The sequence below is a fragment of the Taeniopygia guttata genome, chromosome 20 (genome assembly GCF_048771995.1).
Source record: "Taeniopygia guttata chromosome 20, bTaeGut7.mat, whole genome shotgun sequence".
In the NCBI taxonomy this organism is placed as follows: domain Eukaryota; kingdom Metazoa; phylum Chordata; class Aves; order Passeriformes; family Estrildidae; genus Taeniopygia; species Taeniopygia guttata.
In genome coordinates, this window is record NC_133045.1 from 8,868,557 (window position 1) to 8,890,627 (window position 22,071).

The 22,071-nt window shown below is 40.8% G+C and overlaps 1 protein-coding gene across 2 annotated transcripts in view; it reads left to right on the forward strand.

Moving 5' to 3' along the window:
- Positions 1 to 22,071, forward strand: part of DNAJC5 (DnaJ heat shock protein family (Hsp40) member C5) — a 29,859-nt gene that overhangs the window by 829 nt on the left and 6,959 nt on the right. The window contains exons 2-5 of one of the 2 annotated variants that reach the window (XM_030288931.4): positions 12,953 to 13,020; positions 17,803 to 17,939; positions 20,157 to 20,370; positions 21,340 to 21,511. In XM_030288931.4, coding sequence (XP_030144791.1) covers positions 17,833 to 17,939; positions 20,157 to 20,370; positions 21,340 to 21,511 — 493 coding nt within the window. In that variant the 5' untranslated portion in view covers positions 12,953 to 13,020; positions 17,803 to 17,832. The remainder of the gene's footprint in view (positions 1 to 12,952; positions 13,021 to 17,802; positions 17,940 to 20,156; positions 20,371 to 21,339; positions 21,512 to 22,071) is intronic. The other variant, XM_072916900.1, reaches the window with a different exon arrangement.

A 22,071-nucleotide genomic window follows, 5' to 3' on the forward strand; every position in this document is an offset into this window, starting at 1 on the left:
CAGTGACACAAAGCCTCGAGTTTATTAGTTGAGTGTGGGCACTGATGCAGCCGGTGCTCCCTGGGGAGCAAGGTGAAGGCCATCCTGTGTGACATAAGGGGAAAGCCAAAGGGTTTTATCTTTTCTAGGTTTGTTTTCATTCAGGGGTGTTCATTTTTGTGCCCTGTGAGACATTGCTGTTGGGCTGTGTGTGCTGCGGTAAGGCTTAAAAAAAAAAAAGGGCATAAATTTGATATATCATCTCAGACTGGTGTGAAATAATCTAATTCTCCTTGCTGATGTTTGCCTCGTGCCAGCTTATCATCAGGAAAGGGAAATGCTGTGTGTGTGCTTAAATACTGTTTTAGTTGGCTGCTTTTGAAGCAAAAACTTGCAGGCCGCAGTCACCCAGTGGCTGAGCAGTGGTGGTTCACCCATTTCTCTGGGTAAATTAAGCTCTCCAAAGTATGCAGAGCTGCAAGGATTTTCTTTGGAAATGCGTCAGGATTGGACCTATTTAAATTCTTGAATTGTAGCAGCCTCCTTGAAGTGGAATTTATTCTTTTGACTGCAATTTCATTAGAGGCGTTTTCAGCTTCTCAGGCATCTTGTTGGTTTCAGGTTGCTTTAGGATCAGTGTTTACATTTTTGTTTGCTTTTGATAGAATATGATAGAATCCTAATCTGACTAAAGTATCCTGAGAAATAGATGCCAAATTAATTTTCTTTAATGAATTAGCGCTAATAAATCAAGTAGGCTATGTGCTGGGAGGGAGAAAAGAAGAGAAACAGAAGCTGGAGTGGAAGAGAAATTGACATTAATATATAGAGTGTAAGATGAAAAGAAGTTTATTTTTATTGAGCAGCTTCCTGTGGTTTTCTCGCCATGCTCTAAGGGCTTTGGAGAAATTCGTCATGTTGCTGGCAGTGCAGAATCTGCTTTGTGGAGAACTCAGGCTTTGGAGATAGGATTTTCAGCCAAACAGCTTTTTGTAAGCATAAATAAATACTTCTCTCCCTCCCTCATTTATTTTGTCTTAGGGATTGTCTGCAGTGTTTAAATGAAAGGGGAGATGCTGCAACATGGTCATGTTCCTCCTAAATTTTGGATGTGTTGCATTGAGAAATTGCAGGCTGGAGGCTCAAGTGGAAGATTCCCCTCCATCCCAGAGTGGCTTTATACTATATTTAACCATATTTTATTAGTGAATGCCTGAAAAAAGTAATGTTTTGTAGCATATTTTTTCTCCTAGTGTAGACCATAGAGCGTATTGATTATTCCCAGGAAGTATAAACACTGTTTCAGTCTTTCCCAGTGCCCAGGGATCCACCTCCTTGCTCTGTCCCAGTTTGCAGTGGGTTGTAGGCAGCTGATTTGGTTTGTGCCTGAGGTGGCTCCATCACTGAGCTGGCTGCAGCAGGGAAGTTGCCCAGGATGATTGGAGCCTGCCAGAGGCTGGTTTTGCAGCAGATGATGGGAACAGGACTTGGAATGCAGCTGAGGTATGGACAAGCTTCTCACTGTGCTGCGTGAAGGCATCTGTGGAGTCAGTGAGGGAGTTTGGATCCTCAAACTTTGGAAAACATGCAGCAGTACCAGAGTATGACTTAAGAACTTTCACGCTGGAGGGAGTCCAGAGGAGGGCAGGAAGATGCTCCCAGGGCTGGAGCAGCTCTGCTGAGGAGGGAGTTGGGGTTGTACAGCCTGGAGAAGAGAAGGCTCCAAGGAGACCTCAGAGCCCCTTCCAGTACCTAAGTGACTCCAGCCCCTGGAGTGACAGGACAAGGGGGAATGGTTTCACTGATAGAGGACAGGGTTAGATTGGATACCAGGGAAGAATTCTTCCCTGTGAGGATGGAGAGGCCCTGGCACAAGTTGCCCAGAGAAGCGGTGGCTGCTCCATCCCTGAAGTGTTCAAGGCTAGACTGGATGGGAGCACCTTGGTCTTGTGGAAGGTGTCCCAGCCCATGGCCGGGGAGTGGAACTAAATGATCTGCAAGGTCCCCTCCAAACCAAAGCAGTCTGGGATTCCATGAGCCCGACAGCACAAGCGTTGATGCTGAGATCCCTTGCCCTCACAGGTTCTGTGTTTGGCTGTGGTTGTCAGCACTGATGCTGTTATTCATTGTAGTTCCTCTCATGGTGAGCTTCAAGAAGGATTTTTGTCTGTGTTGAACAGTGTGATAGGGAGTGTGAATGGAAACCCAATTGGATTACTTAAGAAATCATGTTTTAGGTTAAATATAAAAGCTGTTCTGACTATTTTTTTGAATTTATGAACTCAGTTGCCAGAATATCCTCCCTGGGAAAGCAGGTACAACTGAAGGATGGAAGGGCCTTCAGCAAATCCTGTCTATCCTTGGCTTATCTGTCAAGGACCTGTCAACGATTTGACTTAAAACAACAGTGCTGTAACTGCCTCTGATATTTGCCATATTTCCCTGTTTTATCAGTTTGCCAGTCTTTTTGTAAGTATTGTTAATGTTATTAACCAGATCAAAATACTTTTCAGTATTTCTTATGTCCTGGCAACTCCTCCTAATTCCACTTATCTTGTATCTGCATTGCACTGAAATGTGCCTTTTTAAAGCCTTTTTCTGCCTCTTTCATTAATGGTGAAGTGTTTTCAGTGCCAGTGTGTTGTAGGGCCAAATTCAGTAAAATTTAAGTGCCTTTTTCCTCTGGGTGCAAGTTTCTCATCTTCTTGTGCAAATATTGAAAAGAGAAAATTGCAGGTTTGTGGTGCACAGGGGTGCAAACAGAATGAGTCCTCTAGGCCTGAGTTAAATTAGAAGCTGCCATCTCCTCTTTCATAATCTGCTCAAGGGGTTTGTAAATGAGAATAGTTTCTCAGTGAAATATTAGGGCTCTTTATTTGGTTATGTTTTTTTTTTTAATATACTTCAGTGTCATCATCTAAACTTTGTTGGGCAAATGGTTGAAGAAACAAAAAACCTGGTGGCATTCAGTTACCTGTTAACAAAGCATCACTAAGGAGCCTTTTTTTTCTGTTTTGTGACATAAGTCTGCGTTCATTAACTGGCATTTTTGTGGTGATGGCTTCTGACCAATGAATGATGCAAGTAAACAGTTCAGTGGATCTGGTTGCAATGTCAGGCAGTATCTAAGACCAGTGACAGACAAGCATAAACCAGGGATCCACCAGCACCCCACATTTTCCCCTCCTGTCTTCAGGGCTTCCTCTTCCCTCTCAGAATATTTATTTATATATCTGAGCACTTGCACCATCCTGCTTCTGCTTTGGTCACAGGGAACTTCACAGTCCTTCCTTGGTTTCATCTGGGTCTTACTAAAGTTGTGTTTGGTGTCAGGAATTCTGGAACCTTTTTGACTTTTAAGGAACAAAATATAGAAAAAGTGAATGTACAGATTGCTCATGTTTTGCAGTGGCGACAGGAGAAGCCCAGAGCTCTCTGATGTCACTATAGTGACCTATTACGCAGTTCCAAAAACTCACAGAGGCCTTCTCTCTGCATTTCCCATTTTATGTCTTTAATTTTTTGGCTGTACTTCAAATGAAAATATTCTTTTCCATTCCATCTGCCATTACTTATTTTTTATCTTAGCAGGTTTTTCTTTTGCTGTGCGGTTTTATTTATGTCGGCCTTTGCCTGGGTCAGTTGTCAGAGAATTTTCTTTACATATCTGCTTCTCATGTCTTGGGGATTTAGAAACATTTACTGGAATGTCCCTAAGTGGACATCTACATAATTAGTTTTAAAGCTGCGTGTGTAGAGGAGGAGGACTTGGGATCCAAACTCCAGATGTTGTGGGCAGTTTCTAGTGGTAATATCTGCCATAATCTTGAATGTGCCAGGTGCAGGAAATTCCTCCTACCAAGGCTAGGCCCCACCAAATGAGATATTTGTAATTTCAGGTTGCTTCCGCAGTTTCCTGAGGGTAAGCAATTAAGAGATTGTTGTTAAAAATATTTCAAGTAATGTCTTAATTTTCTTCTCTGTAGTTCAAAGGTTGTCATGGAAGCTGATGCTCTTGCTTCTGATAGTTAGAAGTCCAGGAAGGGGAATGAGCAGACAAAATGGGATGTGTAAAGTCCTGTTCAGAGTCTGGACTGCACTGTGCCTCTGGGAGACGTGTGACATTGTGATAAAAGCAGGTGGAAGGGGAATAAAATTAAGAAGTGTTCATGTGCTTTCACAAAGGCCATATGGGATCATTGTGAAATCATCTGGACAGGGAACTGAAGCAGTGCTGGGTTTGGTTTTTTTTTAAGATCTGCTCTAGTCCACATCCACCGGGGACTGGAGTTGTCCCAGTGCAGTTCCAGGTCAGACTGATGACAGCTTTCACCTGACACATCAGACCCATCTGATAGACCTCACCTGACTTCATCTATGTGGCATTTTGGACAGGGGCCCTTGGTGGGTATGGTGAGCTGGGGAAGAGGTTTGGAGTGGCTGGTGGGACCTTGGTTGGAGGTCCTGGATCCTACACTCTTCCCAGCACTCCCTGGCATCTCCTCACCTGCTGTTCTTGAGAAGGAGGGAAGGGACCACAAAATCCTCTGAAATCTGAGGTGACCTGTTTCTGGGAAGCTATAAGTAGAAATATTCCTGTTTTAAATTGAATTTAAAAGCTAGATTCAGTTACTATTCAGAGCAGTGAATAGATTTAAGTTCCAGGTTCATTCTGAGCTGTTGTTCTTTGAGAACTTGAGGAATATTTTCCATGTGATGCCTAACAACCTCTGTTGCACAGGACCCTGCTTTTTCCATATGTACAGTTCTGAGGTGTATCTTGGAGTTCTTCTGGTCTGAATAGTGAAGGAAAAATAGGGTCTAAAGCATGTCTTTTCTTTAGAAAACTTATTTTATCATTTTAGTGTTTGGTTTGGCAAATCACTGGTCAGTCAGTCCTTCTTCTGAAGGCTGTCATAGTACATTCTTGCTTGGAGTAGACCATTTTTATCACAGGGCAAAATAAATGCATGTTCTATAGAAGTATTTTTGTCTGGACAGTAACTAGTGAAAATATTTATTTTCTTCAATGAAGCGTCAATTTTTCTTTTCCTACAAAGTTCCTGATTTCCACACTCTCTCACTTCATTCTTGTTGCGCTTCTAAATTGGCACAGCATTGGCTCTTCAGAATTGACTTGGGAAAATCAGGCAGTCAGAATTAATCAGAAGGTGCTTGGAAGGTGCACAGGGTAATTTCCCAAGCCTACCTTACTATTTCCCTGAGTGCTTTGGATAACGGGGCCAGCAGCCAACGTGACTTTGTTATTTGGCCTGGCATGGAATATACGTTGTGTGCAACATCCTGGATGATGAAAACCCAGCATCTCTGTGCTCGTCCTGTAATGCACAACTCCTTACCCTGGTTTCCTGCAGCTTATCTAAAAACCACATTTCTTCCTGTGACTTTTTTTTTTTTTATGTTTTCCATGTAAAGGCCAGGGAGTCCTTCTTGCTGTTAAAATGTATCTGTAATGACTTTCACTCTTCTTGCTGCTTTGAGGCTGTTTAAATGTGTAGATATGTGAAATATTATTTTTAAATAACCCTAAATTATTAAAGGTGCTATTTTACAACTAATTTTGTTCCTGTTAAGGATCTCCAGGAGGACATACCCTTGGTTTGGGGAATACATGTCAGAATGACCCTGATTTAACATTGTACTGATGGCTTCTCATCAGTGGTACAGGCAGAGTGAAGAGACATCTGTCACGCTCCAGTGTTAGTGAAAATCAGAGGGAAGAATAAAAACATCAGTCAAAAACTATGCATAGGGTTTTCTGACTTTATTATCAGTTATTTAGGTGGAAAAAAAGACTAAATGTGATGATTCCATCCTTTGTGCTGAAACTGACAGGCCTTGGGAATGGCCTTGGATTAAGTGATTAAATTATGCCCCAGTATAATAGTGGCCTTTTGGTTCTAAGCCTCTGAAATGTGACTCCTGTCTGAAAACCTAGTGTATAAAATCTAAATGGGTTCTAATTCTTGCCCAATTACAGTGTTAGAAAACTCAATTACAAATAAAGTCTGGATATGGTTTTTCCTGAAGTGTCAGGATTTCAACGTGAGTCTGTGGTCTGAAATACAAGCTATGTCTTTGCTTATTAAATCACCAGCGAGTTAGTGGGAAAATCAGTAGGACAAATACATTGTTTATTGCCCTATTATTTCTAAATTATGGACTGGCTTTTTTTTTTTTTCTTTTTAAGCAGCCATGAAATACTGTTGCTAGACTGAGTGGTGGAGCTGAGGACATCCTTCATCAGGCAGTCTGCAGATTAAATGTATGCAGAGTGAGAGAACAGGAGAAATAAATATCATTATGGTTTGTGGGGGAGTAGTATAAAATAAATCTTTTTGTTGGTGAAACCACACTGTATGGTTAGAAAATACCAAAGAGTTTGTCTGCTGTAAAAGAATGCCACTGAATAAAAGCTGGTTTTAATCCAGCCCTGTGATTTGTTTGGGTATTTGTAGCTGAAAGAGCTGACTCCATCATGCAGGTGGTGTACTGGGTATCATTCTGGGGATATTATAAGAATGTTGTGACATTAGCATTGTATTCATAGGGATAAATTTGGGATCACTAGGGAATAAATGTATTCTCTACCTCAAGGTGCTTTCTTTTGTGATTTACTGTGTGTTTGCCCCTTGACATATGCTCTGGTTTAATTTGCCCAAGAAGACACAAATATTTCCAGTGAAGGCATCACCTCTGGCATCACCCAGCCTTCCAAAGGAACTTGATTGTATTCTCCTGCCAAAACAAAAAGTAGAAGTTTTGAGTAATACAAGCTGTGCTGCTGGTCAGTTCAGATTTTATTGTGGAATTCTGTGGTTTTAGGCCCTTTCATTCTTCTGAATGTCCACGTGGTGTGGATTTGAATGGGGCAGGTATGAAACTCATCTCATTGTGGCTTTTAGACCACTTTTTGTAACACCTGACACCACCCAGAGGGGAGAAATCTGTGGCATGAAGTGAAGAATGTCTTCCATTACATATATAGATATATATTTCTATATCCTGGAGATACTCTCTGAGGGTATTAGTTTGTTTGGGTTTGTGCTCACCCCTCCCAGTCATCAGAGGGGTTTTACCTACAGCCTGTGCCCCAGTTCTAATCAGAGCACCCCTTGCTCCTGGTGATGTTTTATTGGTTTTGTTTTTATTTGGGGTTTTTTGTTGTTTTTTCAAGCCTGAAATATCTTTTACAGCACCAATTGCTCAGTTTCTGTGAGGAAGTGAAATAATCAAATAGTCTCTTCCCCACCCTCCACAAAAACTGGGGAAATCCAGTTGAGCAATTAGGAGAAGTGAGGATCTTTAGATATGCTTAATTTTTTAACTTTGCAGAAGAAATAATCTCTGGAACTAAAGCCTTTGGAACTTAACTGAGTGGATACATGTGCTGCTTGAATAATTATGCTTCACCTTAGGCTGGAGGACCAGATTGGATACAAGAGGTAAAAGTAAATGGGGGAGAGGGGAAGTTTACTTTCTGCCTGTATTATTAAATAATTAAGCTTAATTTTTAGAATAAAACCTAATATCCTGTGAAATAGGCTCTGACAGAGGCAGAGGCAGTGATGTTGGGTTCCTGGTAATCACATAAAGGCATTTTGGCTTTTCTGTTCCTGAGCTGGCTGCATGGCTGTTTCTGGAAAATATAAAATCTCTGTAAGTTCTGCTGTTCAATTCTGATAATTTTGCCTTTTTATTCATAACTTTTTAAGTGGAAGATTTGTGTGCTTGGTGGAAGACAACCATTAAAGAGCAGAGATTAATAATCTGAAAATAGGTGAAGTTTCTCAAAAGGGAAGCACCAGAGTGGATCATTTCAGATCAGGGTGAAGATACAAGTATTGCCTTCAGTTCCTTTTTGCTTTTTTACTCATTGCAATAAAGTCTTAATTTCAAAGTCTTTAACAAAAACTGCTCATGATCGAAACTGCCAAGAGTGTCTATAGTGTTTATTTGATGACAAAGCAATTCTAACACCAAATTTAGGTGTAAAATACTTTTGGTATATGTTTTGCAGTTTGTAGCGCCATACTTTTACATTATTTAAATGGTGTGTTTGGGCAAACCCTCATTTACCTTTTCATCTGCCTCACAATTGGTAGGAAAAGAAAATAGGAATGAACTTTTCTCCCCTCCATCTTTAACTAATGTCCATGAGCAAAGAGAGGAAACACCTTCCCCTGCCCTTCCAAGTTAATTTCGGATAAATCTTTTTCTTGCCCTTTGCCAACCAAGTTGTAATTTGAAAGATGTGTTCCTTTCTGTCCTTTTGTGTCTCAAACTCCTTATTTGGCTTTTTTGCTGTTCTTTGTAACCTCACTTTGTTCTTCTTTTTGACCAGGCAAAAGCCTCCTGTGCTGTAAAAAGGGGCTGCTTGGTTCAACGTTGTCTCCTTAAATTCTCTTTTTGTAACAGTCTGTTAAGGGATTCATGTTTTGACAACTGATGTGATTTTCTCAACCTTTTCTTACACAAGACAATAGACTTTTTTTTTTTTCTTCCTATTTAAAAGCTTTTAGTTGTCTTATCTACAGATGTGACATAATAGTGTAAATCTCATTTACCCATCTCTTCAAGAGTTCTTTTATATTTCAAAGGTTAGGCTATATCGATACAGTCATTAACAATATGAGGTTTTTTTATTGATGTAGCAGATTAGCAGAAATGGGGCTTTATATCTTTGAAGAAGTTGAAGATATTTCTTCAGAAAAGTGACATCAGCATCACTCATCACAGCAGGGAGTGTTGTGGGTTGGCTGGTTTGTTCTAGTGAGTAGTAACAGTGATTCAAAAACTATTTATAGGGAAGAAAAATTAAGAGTAGTAATGAACAAAGCAAATACATCTGCTGATTTTTCAGAGATTTTTAACTAACTGAGTAAGCAAATGTGGGTTTTTATAGCCATGTGCAGTTTGTGATGCTTTTCTGCACTCTGCCCAAAAAATACTGCGATGTCATAAACAATAGTTCAATATTGCTGAGAGATTAAATAGGAGCAATGAAATCCTAAGTAGGGAATCCATTAACTCCACCCCCCAGGTTTTTAGAGTAATTACTTTAATTGAGGAGAGAGGATAGAAAATACAAATCAAATACTTCATATTTTCTCCCCTTATATGGGAAACCTTTAGTAGGTTTGAGTCTTACTCTTGTGTAGGGTAAAAGGTCACAAGTCTTTATAACAGGTTGGTCAATCAGACTTAAATGGTTACATTTTAATCTGCTAAGCTCATTAGAGAAACAACACTGTTGCTGTAGTTAAGTTTGTCACAAGTTTCAGTGTAACCTCTCTTGTAGTCAGCAGTGCTGGATGTTACAACATTTCAGACTTGAATTTAGCAGAAAAATGGTATTGCTCCAGATTTCAATTATTTAAAAGCTGTGTGTTTCTATTTTTCTTAAAGAACTCAGGAGAATTTAATGAAGTTTTTAGTGTCACAGTCTTTCAGTGTAGGAGACCTGTCCTCTGTTCCCAAGGCAGATGGATTTGGACACAGTAAAGTTTTTTTTTTTCCAGGAGATGTATGCATTTACATTAATTCCCTGGATATTCAGCTTTCAATCAGGGCTTATGTGTTAAAACTGAATATTTTTATGGATATGAGGTCTCTCACATGATCTTTACCATAAGGTCACAAACTGAATAGCAAAATTCAGCTGAAAGGCTTTTGTGCTGTGATATAAAAAATGTAAGCAATGCCAAAACACACTCTTGGATGCTTTAATGAAATATAAAATGTTAATGCTCTGATTAATAGGTTAAAAATACTTATTTCAAGACAGCTACAGGGCAAAGAAAAGTGATTTAAAATAGTAGTGGTCTTCTGTAGACACTTGTTAGCCAGATTGCTTTCCCTTCAGCTGTTTCACATTGTTTTTCCAGTAATGATTCATTTTGCAAGTCATGTAGGCAAGAAAGGATGTAAAAATAAAGACTTTGGAATTTCTATTTTGTATATTGATTTACTTAATTTTATTTACCTTAATTGCAGCCTTGTTTCTTTAAATGCTTCCTAACTGTGATATAGCTCCTGTACATGGTAGAGATGGATTATGAAGCCATGTATGCTGAAGATAATTCCCCCTTTCTGGTAACAACATATGGAACAGGATGGGGACAATTCTGTCAGTAGAATTTTTCAGTAAAAAGTGTTCTCCTGCATCTCTCAGTGGAGGTTTGAGTTCTCAAGAAACACACATGCTTTTTGTCCAGTAGAACTGAGAACACGTGTGATTTCTGGAAGGGGAAGGCAGTATCTGTCTCTTGGTTAGAGGAGGAAAGGGTGCTGAGCAGATTTATGGTTCCAGTATTTGGGGAAGATACAACTGTACATAAATTGGATTCAAATTTGCAGGAGAAACAAGGCTGGAAGAGCTGGTTTTGCTACGAGCAAAATGGTTGCAAGGCCATGCAACCTCCCCCAGCAAATTTCTTCCTCAATGTTACAAAATTTACCACAGTTTTAATGTGTTGCTGAATTCAGTTTGCATTCGTGTAGCTTTGCTTGTTTTTATCTTCATCATTCTTTAATCTTTTTTCTTCTAATTTTCATACTCATTTCTTCAACAGTTATATATTCCTCTCCCCAGACTTCCTTCTTTCTCATGTGTGTTTTTGAACCCACTGAGGTGGATTTTGAACACTCTTGTTCCTTTTCCAGCATCTGTCCTTTCCTCTTCTCTGCTTTTGTTTGGATTGCGAATATAATGTAATAAGGAGGGGAGATATTTACAAGTAATTACAAGATGGGTATTATGTAGAGCTCTGGGTCAGTGGATCTGGCCTGCTGAATAATGAGATTGGATGGGGAGATCAAAACATTCCTGAGTCACTAAATTGGAATTGCCACTTGCAACAGAAGCTGAGGGAGCGAACCCCTGGGAGGTGCTGGGCTGGCTCCGTGCTGGCAGGGAGGATGCAAAGTACCTGGCATGGGTTTCTCATGTACTTTGATTTTTACAAGAAGCAGTTTCCTTGGGAATTTATTTTTGTCTTGTTTGGTTATTTTCAGCTGTAAATCAGGCTGCCTGCTCTTAATGAAACTTGGTATTGGCATAGATGTGAGACTGAAGGAAATCTTGCTGCTTGCATCCAGATTAAGACAACGCTTGGTTGTGTATTTGGAGTCTCTTAATGGCTGGTTATTATATATATATATAAGTGCTGTAAAAAAATACTAACTTTTCTGCTGATGGAGTTTTGATGAGGCCTGGGCCAGGGTCTTATATTTGAACCTTCTACCCACACATCATGGTATAATATTTGCATCATTACATGCCCAGTTCTGACCTTAGCAGGATAGCTCATTTTTTCAAAGTACATTTGTCTCCAAATTACATTTGGACCTTGCTTTTTTCTCTGTTATACTAATATTATTTCCATAAATTGAACATAGTTTCACTGTCAACATATTTGGATCTGGGCTTGCTGTCTGAAACAGAATGATGGCACAATTAGAGGTGGTCTTCGTTTGGGTAGGGAGCCATCATTCTGGTTGCCAACACCATTAACAATCTGCAGCTTTTTATAAATGCTTAAATAATGTTCTTGTTGTGGGTTATTTTTAATGAAGAAAGCTGTGGGGAGAGAAGCTGGGAGCTTCTGTAGCTTCACAGAATAGGATATTTTTCCTTGGGGAGTTAGTCCAAGCTCTAGAATTGCACAGGCTCTGAGTGGGAAAGTTTAACTCCCTGCCTTTCATTATTCAGGAAAAGTCATTTGCTGGTTCCTATCAAAGGAACTAAACAGATCCATTAACAATAAGCTGATTATTGAGTTGTTGGTTGGTTCATTCATACCCACTTAGGGATGTGTTGCTGGATCAAGCAGCTCCTTACAGATGGCACCAAGCAACTGCAGTGGGCAGCAATGCCAGCAGCTGCCTGGGTGTATTCCCAACATCTCTGTTTGCCATGCTGGAACCTTCCAGCCCATGAAAGGCCTAATTATTAATTCAATGGGGAATTTATTTCTCAAGTGCATTCAGAGCTTGTTCTCTGAAAGCTGTTGAAAGGATTTGTATGACAATTAAGTGATGATTTGCCAGGTAAAAGCTGCTCTGAAGTTCCACTCACAAGGTTTATTGTTCAGTCATCTAATGCATAAATGACTTTGTGATTGGTAATGTGGGTTAGATGTGTCCTGGACCTGCTTAATCAGAAAGGTATTTTAATCTGTTGCAGTGAGTTTCCCTGATTTTTTCTGTAGTACTGTGTAGCATTTCCTAGGCTGCACTTTGCTCTGTTATTTCCATGGGCTGGCTGATCTGGAGCCTTGACTGCTGAAAGACTGAGTGTGTGCTGCTGGGTCATCTCAGGTTCTCTCCCTCCTTGTACACCAGAATGAGACTGCTTTTCATCTTCTTCAGGATGAGGGAATCCAAATTGGATGACACTTTGGTTTTCTTGGTGGAAATCTGTCCTGGCAAGAGGAGCTGGTGCTGCTCCCCAGAGCAGGCTGTGCCTGCTGCTCCAGTGCCGGAGCTTGGGCTCTGCTGTGTTGGCTAAGCTGCTTTACAGTCTCTCTCTAACAGCACGACAGATTACCAGCACTTGAAAAACATGCTTCTTGTGTTCTGAGTACATATATTCACAAAGGCCTAAGTTGAGAAAGTCCAAAGTCTTAAACAGATAATGGTTATTAGAGTTTCCATGCAGTTGGGTAGATGTGTGTCTTTCCCATTATAAAGTTGGGAAAAAGAGACTGAAACTGTAGTTCAAACCATAGAGGCCTTGTCTCTGTGTTTTTAAATATTTGTCATTTATTTTGATAGTTTATCAATTCTAAAGACAATTATTTATGCTGTGGGGACTTATTTTGTACCTGTGGTACAAATATTTATAGAACACTTCTGTGTTTTTACTGTCCAGTAATGTGATGATAATTTATCAAAGAGTCCTCAATTTCAGAATTGGTGAACAACTGATTTGCTTTTGTTTTGTCTTTAGGAGAATCAGTTTTAGAAGTGTGTGAAGATTGCTATCACTTACTTTAGAATATTCAAAATAGACACCAGGTGAGTTCTGGATTTTTTTTATTTCTTGTATCTCGTTTAAATACAAAATATTGCTGAGGAAACAACATTTCCTACAAAAATCTCTTACTTCCTCAGGAAGCCAAGGCTAAAACACCTCCTATTTTTTGTGGTAACACAATCTTGTGTATGTGTCTCTTGTCTCGCCTTTAAAAAAAATTATTTTTTTCTCCCTTGAAAAATACCAGATTGTCAGGACAACTTTAAGTGACTCTGAGACAGATGGACAGGATGTGGAGGCCAGTGGTGCTTTTTCCTTTCTGTGACAAATCAATATTTACTGAAGTGCTTTCAGGCTTGGTGTTTTTATTTAGACTTTTACTGGTTGGGATAGAATAATTCAATTTTAGATTAACACCTGTAGTTAATTTTCTGCACTGGAAATCTCTGCAAAGCTGGAATCTTAGCTTTAAAGCATTATATTTTACCACTTAGCAGCAATTCTTTGTGGACTCCAAATCTTTCCTAAAATATTCAAGTGCTTCCTAAAGTCGTATAATAAAGTATCAACTAGACACTATTTTTGTAAGAGCTGGCAAAACATCATTTCCGAGCTGGACCATTTAATCATCTTTTAATATGCTCTTAAAACTGTAATTGTAGAGGGCTTGACATCATTCCTGATAGTTTGTCTTACAGATGTGTGCAGGGTTGGGCTGAGCTGGGACAGCAGCATCCTCCTCCTGTCCAGCACTCACAACACTTCTCCGAGTCTGTCTGTCATTCCTTCTGGTTCTTATTTTCCCTTCTGGGGATTCCTCTGTTCTCTGTGTTACTGGTGATATTTTGGAAGACTGGGAGGATGTTGTGTGCTGGTTTTAACCCAACTCTTTTGCAAACAATATCCATTAAGGTTAATAACCTCCCATTATCCTGTGTCCGGTGGTATCATTCACTGTGTCAGCAGGAGGCGGATTTTCTCCTTTACAGTGGGATTTCACTTTCTGGATCAGCTGTTTCCAACCAGATTCCCTATACTGTGTGTAGACAGTTCACTGTGATGCTGTGGACAGCACCTGTGTACAGCCTTGTCTGTTGGCATGTCCATTCAGGGAGTGATTTCATTATTTTATTTAATTTTTAGGGACTTAAACTGATGAGTATACAGGCATTGAGAAAATTAGAATTCTAGAGATTGCTCCAGCTTCAGCTGGAAATCTTTAACCTTGTTTGGTGTTCTGTGCCCCTTTGGATTTTGATCAGTGGAGCTGAACAGCCACAACTCCTTCCTGGAGCAGCCTTTCCTCCAGCAAGGACATTCAAGGGACAGCAATGCCTGTGTGACTTACACAGGGGCAGATGGGGAAAGTGGTACTTGAGTGTTACAGTGTCCAGGCTTTGTTCTGGAATAAATACTCAGTGCTTCAGCCCTGGAGGGAGATGAGAAGAACTGCTGTTAGTCTTTTTCCAGAAGCTAATGACACTCACATATTGTGGGTATTGTCCATGGAATGAGCCTTTCATCCCTTTATTTCAAGGTAGCTCTTCCTAGATCCAGCAGTGGTGATTCAGTATTGTCCCAAGCACCTGCTGTCTGTGGGAGCAGTGTCAGTACCTCTACTCTCCATTCTGACACACAGCCCAGCATCTTTTCTTGGAAAAATGTGTCCCCCTCACTGCCAGCTTCCACTGAAATTCTTTGCAGCATCTTGTAGCGGATCAGATGGAGTTTAATTCCTCCTTCTCTGCTTCTGGCCACCAGATCTGCTGTCTACCTTTTCAGTGCAGATATTATTTGGGGATGTTCTGTGAGTATTTAATTCCCTAAACTGGCAGAGAGCTATTGATTTTTTCCCCCCTTGGCTGTAATAACACTTTGCCATTTTAATGAGTTAAATACAACTTCTAAAAGGGTCAGCAGACCTGGCAGAAACTAAGGTATCACCAGTTTCATGAAACTTGATGGGGTTCTTTAGAGAAGATGAAAAGCAAATTAGTGTTTCTAAGGTTCAATTTTCCATGGATGTATTTAGAACATTAAGGCTGACTTCCATAAATAGCCTGCCAGGTTTAATCTGAGTCTTTTCAGTGAGGTGGTGCTGAAAGCAGTTGCCTGTTGTGGTAGAGCTGAGCGAGGCAGGATGCTGTAGTACTCAGATGGTTAAACACTCTGCTGGGTAATCCAGGAGATTACCTTTCTCCAGAGCCTTCCCAGAGAAACCTCTTCAGGGCATCCTGCTTGGTTAGAAAAGGGAGCAGATGGCTTGTTGCTGCTGAACACAACAGTTTTTAAAAATACAGGGCAGCTTTCAGGATTGTGAATTAGAGCCACGTGTGAAAACAGCAGAAATTATACCTGAGTTTAGGAGAACTCGGAACTTAAATAACTTGTACCTTTACTGTCTGTTTCATATTTTAAAAGCCAAAGGTTGCATTCCTACTGATAATACTCCTCTGTTCCCTTAAGTAAAAAGCTTCCCAGATGAATTTCCATCACTGCCTTGCCCTCCACTCTTCTGCCAAGGCCAATGTGTCCATTTCATACCAGTTTGGAGAAATAAATGTTAACATCCCATTAGACCAAGCTGTGGATCCCCAGTGCTGTTCAGATGGAAGCAATTAAGGATGCAGCAGTGTGGAATTGTATCCCTGTGCCTGCAGACGGACTGCCTGGGTCAAACTGAATTCATTTTCATTAAACAAATTGGCCCTAATTGAACAGTGCAGATTTTGTTAAGCAGAACATGGTGTATGGCTGTGATCTGCAGCATCTGTCACCAAGGCCACGTTGGATTGATGTTACAGGAAGCTTGTTATGCTTAAATAGAGCTGCAGCTTTTAGCAAAAATGTCCATAATGACCTGGAACTCCTGTTTGAAGCAGTATCTTCTTCAGAAGGGCTAAATCAACATGTAAAATTACACTCAGGATGCTTTTTTTTTTTTCCCTCCTGACTTCTCAGATCCCTGTCCAAGAGCAGTAGTGACAGACACTCCTTGGCAGGGAGCTGCTGGCAGGGGCTGGTGTGCTGGAGCTGCAGGGAAGTTCCAGGGAGGGTGGGAGGAAGTGATGGAGGAGCTGAGCAGGGAGCCTGGGAAGCAGCAGGATTAGGCAGATTATCAGAGACACGGCAGATCATCAGTCTTTGACCTCAGCTCTGGGGCAGAGGGGGCTGGGAGGCTGCCTTTGGGAAAGGCTGGCCCAGGGGGTGATGTCTGCTGTGTGCCTGCATGGAGGGTTTCTTTCCTGAAATATGGTTTTCCTTTCCCTGGATCAGATTATGCCCAAATGAGTGAGTTGTTTGTGTTGTGTCTTGTAGCACTCAGTAATTTTCCTCCCATACAGAAAGCTTTTGGTACTGAACAGTGTCTTTGAAAAGAAAATATTTTCTACCCACACATTCACCTTCCAGATCTGGGATGTAGTTTGAATTTTTAGCCATAGAATTAGAGTTTAGACAAATTATTATTAATAGTAATGATTTATAGCCTCCTATAGAAGCTTTAAATTAAATTGGGTAGACTTGCCAAGGGCTTCTTGAAGGAGATTAGATGAGAGTTTGCATTTCAGTTAAAACAGCTGGACCTGGTGAGCAGTGTTAAATGGATGTAAAGTCAGAGAGGCCAAGTGAGGCAGAGAATCAGCAGCAGGGTCTGAGCTGAACAAGACAGCGGTGATGTGTCTGTCCACATCCTTATCTCTTGGTCCCCCTTGTGTGGGTGTGACAATTCCCATGTGTTGGGAGGAGCAGAGGTGTGGTCACAGCTGCACCCAGGCAGTGCAGGGGTGAGGGCTGAGGGCGTTGCTTTCAGCCAGCCTTGTGAATGCTGAGGTCATTAATTTGTTGTATAAGACATAGGGTTAAATTAGAAAAGTCTGCTGCTTTAAATATCTTTTTCAAAGGCTGCATAATCTGGTGTGGGCTAATTGTAATGACATAATCCAAAAATAGTCAGTAGTCTTTTCTTGGATGCTCATCCTGGCTGCAGTTCTGTACAGCAGAGCTGATCTCCTCAGGATGGGAGAGGGCAGAACCAGATCTGGTCCTGGCATGGCAAAGGGGACACCTCTGGGGTCTGTCACATTTGGATGTGGAGCAGGAGGTTAATCCATGTTCAAGTAGCATGATTTTAACTAGAATGCATGTTAAATGTTGGATCCACAACTTTAAATTATGAGAGAAGGGGTCTCCTCTCTGGGCAGACATTTCCTCTTTCCTTGTGGAATGCACAGGCTTGGTCATGCTGGATTTGTCTAAGGATGCTGTTTGACCTGGTGCTAGTGATAAAATAGGGGACTGGAATTTGGGAGTTGTGGAGAAGGTTGGTTTTTTGGGTTTTTTAAAATGTAATTTCTGAAATATAAAATACAAATAAAGTCAGGTACTCTTATGCTAGTGTGGTGCAAAAAAAGCAGCCTCAACAGCAATTTCTCTGTTGCCATGTTGATTTTATAGGTATTATCACAAATAAATTATCTTAATATTAAGATTAAGAAAGGAGATTAAGTGACTTGAGAGATGTGTTATGCACTACATAGATATAGCTGTACCTCAGCTCTTGATTGGGGGTTTTTGGAAAGAAGAGTTGAGTCTATACAGTGGGGATTCAGGGTGGCTGTTGTGCCAACAATTTAATAGTTGTTTTCACTGATAATTCATTGAATTGTATAACTTTTTACTTTCCACATGTGTAAAGAACCTTTTCAAAGCACATTTTATTAAAGCTGAATCTTGACGTGTAGATTCTGTTTTTGAGGATGATATGCTCCAAGAGGTTGTTTTTTCCTTTGCTTAAGCATTTCTTAACCTTTGTTTTTTTGCAGGGGCCAGTTCTCTCCTCAGGTTAGCTCAAGATGGCAGACCAGAGGCAACGCTCACTCTCTACCTCTGGGGAGTCCTTGTACCATGTGCTGGGGCTGGACAAAAATGCCACTTCAGATGATATCAAAAAGTCTTACAGGTAAAACTTTGAGTTTTATGCCTGTCCCACTAGCACAAATGGCTTTAATGCAGTGTTCAGCAAATGGTCTGTTTATGCAGGAGCCTCAGCTGATTTATTTAGACCTTTTGCAAGAAAAATATGTGGGAAAAACAGGTGAAAATGTGGTTGCTTCTTGCAAAACAGAGTGTGAAAACATGTCTAGGCTTTAAATTTTTCCATGTTCTATCTAGTAAGTTAAATTCTCAAATGCACAGTGTCATTCTGAAAGGTCCTTGCCTAAGTTTGAATAGCATTTTAAGACTGTGATCAGAGTTAAACTCGTCTGTTATGTAGCTTTGTATCTGTCTTAGGGGTACCACAGGTGTGCAGAACTGCCCTGCTGTTCATCATTTCCACTTCTGGCACATGGAGATGGAGATTAAAGATAAAAATAAGGATGAAAACAGAGCATGAATGATTACATTTTCCTGGAATTCTGTTCAAAAGTTCTTGTTTTTTGTGGAGTTATTACTTTAAAAGATGATTTTTTTTTTTTCTGTATCCCTTTCCTGAAGAGTTGGATACATGAAATGGCTTCATACTAACCAAATAAAAATTACAAAAGAGAGTCCTGTAACATCTTCCTTTCCATAAATCTGCTTAAAGGTAATTGCTGCTGTGACCAGTGGCAATGTGTTTGGATTACACTAGGGGTCAGCATCATCTTTCCATGAGGATACTCATTGTAAAAATTGTTTTCCTTTAGTCTTTAACACCAAAGCTTTTTCCTTTCCAAAGTTACGTGATGGCAACTATGTGGTGAAGTCTATAAATAAACCAGGTCCACAGATTCTCAAAAATTAGCTTTATCTTCCTAAAAGCTTTAAGTGGGAGTTTGAATAGTTTATCTTCAAGCAACTGGAAAATAATTTTACTGTCCTGGGGAAAATACTGTGAATTTTTTTCCTTTGGAGGAACTACCCCATGAGATGAGGGGTGAAATGTAGCTGCTTCACATTTACCTGAACCTTCAGCTGGTCTTGTTTCCTCTGCTGCTCCTTCATCATGTTCAGTCTGAACATCCTTTGCTGGCCTGGGGGCTGTGGGGTTTGTGTACATGTAGGAAATGGGAAATGAAAATATTTAATTATTGAAGCCTGACTAAGCCCTTTCCAGGTTTATAAAACTTCCCTGTGATTATTTCAGCCTTCACTGAGGCTGGAGCACAAGTGGCAGCTGTGGACATGATTTACTGGAGCAGCATCATGCACAGTGAAGTGTCCCAGGGGCACACTCAGGCTGGTTTTTAAATGCTGTGAGGTACTTGCAGGCACATCCAAGTGCTTGCACACATCTTTGTTTTATGTTTGTCTAAACATTTCCCCACTGCAAAGCCGACATGTAATTGTCTGCAGACTCCTCCTGTCTTTCTCATATACGTGACTTTGTGGTCATTTTCTGTAGGAGGACAAGTACCTTTTGTGGTGGAGGAGAACTGCCAGCATGTGGCTCTGTGTTATTTTTCTATTTGGGACCACGTATTTTCTCTTCATAAGGAGGTGTTTAGCCAGTTATTTCTACTGATGTCTGTAAATAGCTTGGGCCATGTGAGAACTAGCACATTTATCAATGCTTTATCTGGTTTTTTTTGTTATTTGTAAGAGATCTGGCCTGATTAGGGGAGGTAGGTTGTGATTTCCTGATGTCTCGAAACTCAGAAGTGTTTTCTATTCTAGCAAAGCTTGAACTGAAAAGTACTTTGTTCCTGCACAGGAATTGGTGAATTAACCACAAGTGATCGTGTGTTCTATTTTTGTGTTCAGACACTGCAGAAGCAGCAGTTCAGACACTCTTCAAGCAGCTGTGGCAACTTGCTTTTATTTACTCTTTGGTGCTATACCTTAGACTTGTGGTGTGTCTTTGCTATAGCAAGAGCAAAACTTACTGGTGGAAATTGCAGGAGCTGAGGATAAAAAAACCCAAACCTATTTTTATTCAATGTCTCTTATTTTTTTCCATTGGATTTCCGAGGGTCAAATCCAACAGTCTGAAGTCAATCCTGTGAACTAAGCAAGACACTGCTGTAGCCTTTTATTATCCTCTAAGGAAGAATCATCAGGGAAGTCGAATCACAGAGGAAAGAAAACAGTTGCCACTTAAAAGTCCCCCTTGAGTGGCAGGCTACGGAATTAGGAAAAAAAAAACCAAAACAGGAACCCAAACACCAGGTTTCATTCTCTTTTTTTCTTTCTGCAGGAAACTGGCATTGAAATATCATCCTGATAAAAACCCTGATAATCCAGAGGCAGCAGAAAAATTTAAAGAGATCAATAATGCCCATGCAATATTGACCGATGCCACAAAGCGGAACATTTACGATAAGTATGGGTCTCTGGGGCTCTATGTAGCAGAGCAGTTTGGTGAAGAAAATGTGAACACATACTTCGTGCTGTCCAGCTGGTGGGCAAAGGTAAATAAAAGGGCACAGGAGTTATTCTGGGTTGGTATTGGAAACTCTTAGAGAGCTCCATTTGATAACTGTTCTTGGTTTTACCTTTGAAAATTGTTTTTTGAGGAACTTCCAGTGATAGAGGTCTAATAAGCAAGACCTGGGTTACTAACTGAAACTTGGGCTCTTCTAGTGGATTTAGAAGAGATAATAATTTGGGGGGTATTCTCTGATAATATCTGGTCAATATTTTTGCAGAATGAGTTCTGACTGTGAACTTGGGCTAATAGAAAATCTCCTTACATTTCATTGCATGGGTCCATTTTTCTTCCCTTTGCCAGCATTGCCTCCATCTCTTGATCCCCTAAGGACGACAAGAATTATATCACCTTGCTGGTGTAAAATCTGTAAAATCATTTGCACAGTGACCTATAGGAAGACTTTAATTTAGCCCATTATCACTGTGATAAGCATCTGGCAGACCTGGCTTGTATGGAGCTGCCGTGCTCACATGCTGGGAGCATCAATCCTCAGCCATACCCCCATCCTTGGGCTGCTCCAAGTCCCTGCTGTAGGTACACAATGGCCTGTGCATCAGCTGGTACAGCTCAGTCTTTTCCAGGGTTATTTATGCAAGTTACAGCTTGTCCTGAACTGTTGTACCCCTGGATTTTAGTACAGATGTGCTTATTAGACATGTACCTTCTTCCAGATGCAGCAAAATAGTCCACTTAACTTAAATTGTAGAAATTACTCAGGCAAACCAGGCTGGCAGTATTCACCTCAGTGTAAAATGTGGAGAACCATAGCCACTTTTGCACATAATTTGAAGTATTTCTCAGAGATGAAGTACAAAGCTGTAGTTACTGAGCTGTCTCTGGACTGGTGTGGTTTTGCCCTCTGATTCTGTATCCAAGTCTTACAAACTCTGTGGTTCATGGCACAGTAGACACAGGGTATGACTATTTCTGTGTTTTCTGTCCTCTGCAGGCCTTGTTTGTGTTCTGTGGGCTCATCACAGCCTGCTACTGCTGCTGCTGTCTGTGCTGCTGCTGTAATTGTTGCTGTGGGAAGTGTAAACCCAAACCTCCTGAAGGTGAAGAGCAGGAATTCTACGTCTCTCCAGAGGACTTGGAGGCACAGTTGCAGTCAGATGAAAGGGGTAGGTGAAAATGCTGAGGGCTCTCTAGGATGGACATCAGTCCCTGCTGGAGTGATCAGTGAGCTGGTTGAGGAGAAATCAGGTCCTGGGGTGTGGATGATGAGGAGGGAATGTTTGTGCCACGAGACTTTGCTGACAGCAGAGATAAAGTTGCTAAAAACACCTGGAGGGTCTTCACTGAACCTAGCTGGGATTAATTTCAGAGCAGTCCATGACCATCATTATGTTCCTTCCACATCCTGGGGTAACAAATGGACCAGCCATGTGGGACTGCAGAAGGGGTTCCCTGTACCCAAAGGTTGGGGGTGTCAGGTGTGGAGGAAGTGGCACTGCTACCCTTGTAGCTCTAATATTGTTTGTGGAGCTGTTTCTGCAGGATTAAGGCAGTTATTTAAAATACTGTAGAGCCTTGTGTATGCTCTGATGACATTTTTAATGGGCACTGCTGAATGGTGGGTGAGGATCAGCTGCTTTTACAGGAAAAAGGAAATGATAATAAACATTCCACATGTGGAATTGAGGTGAGCACTGTTGTGTGCACACTGAAAATCAGGGAATTA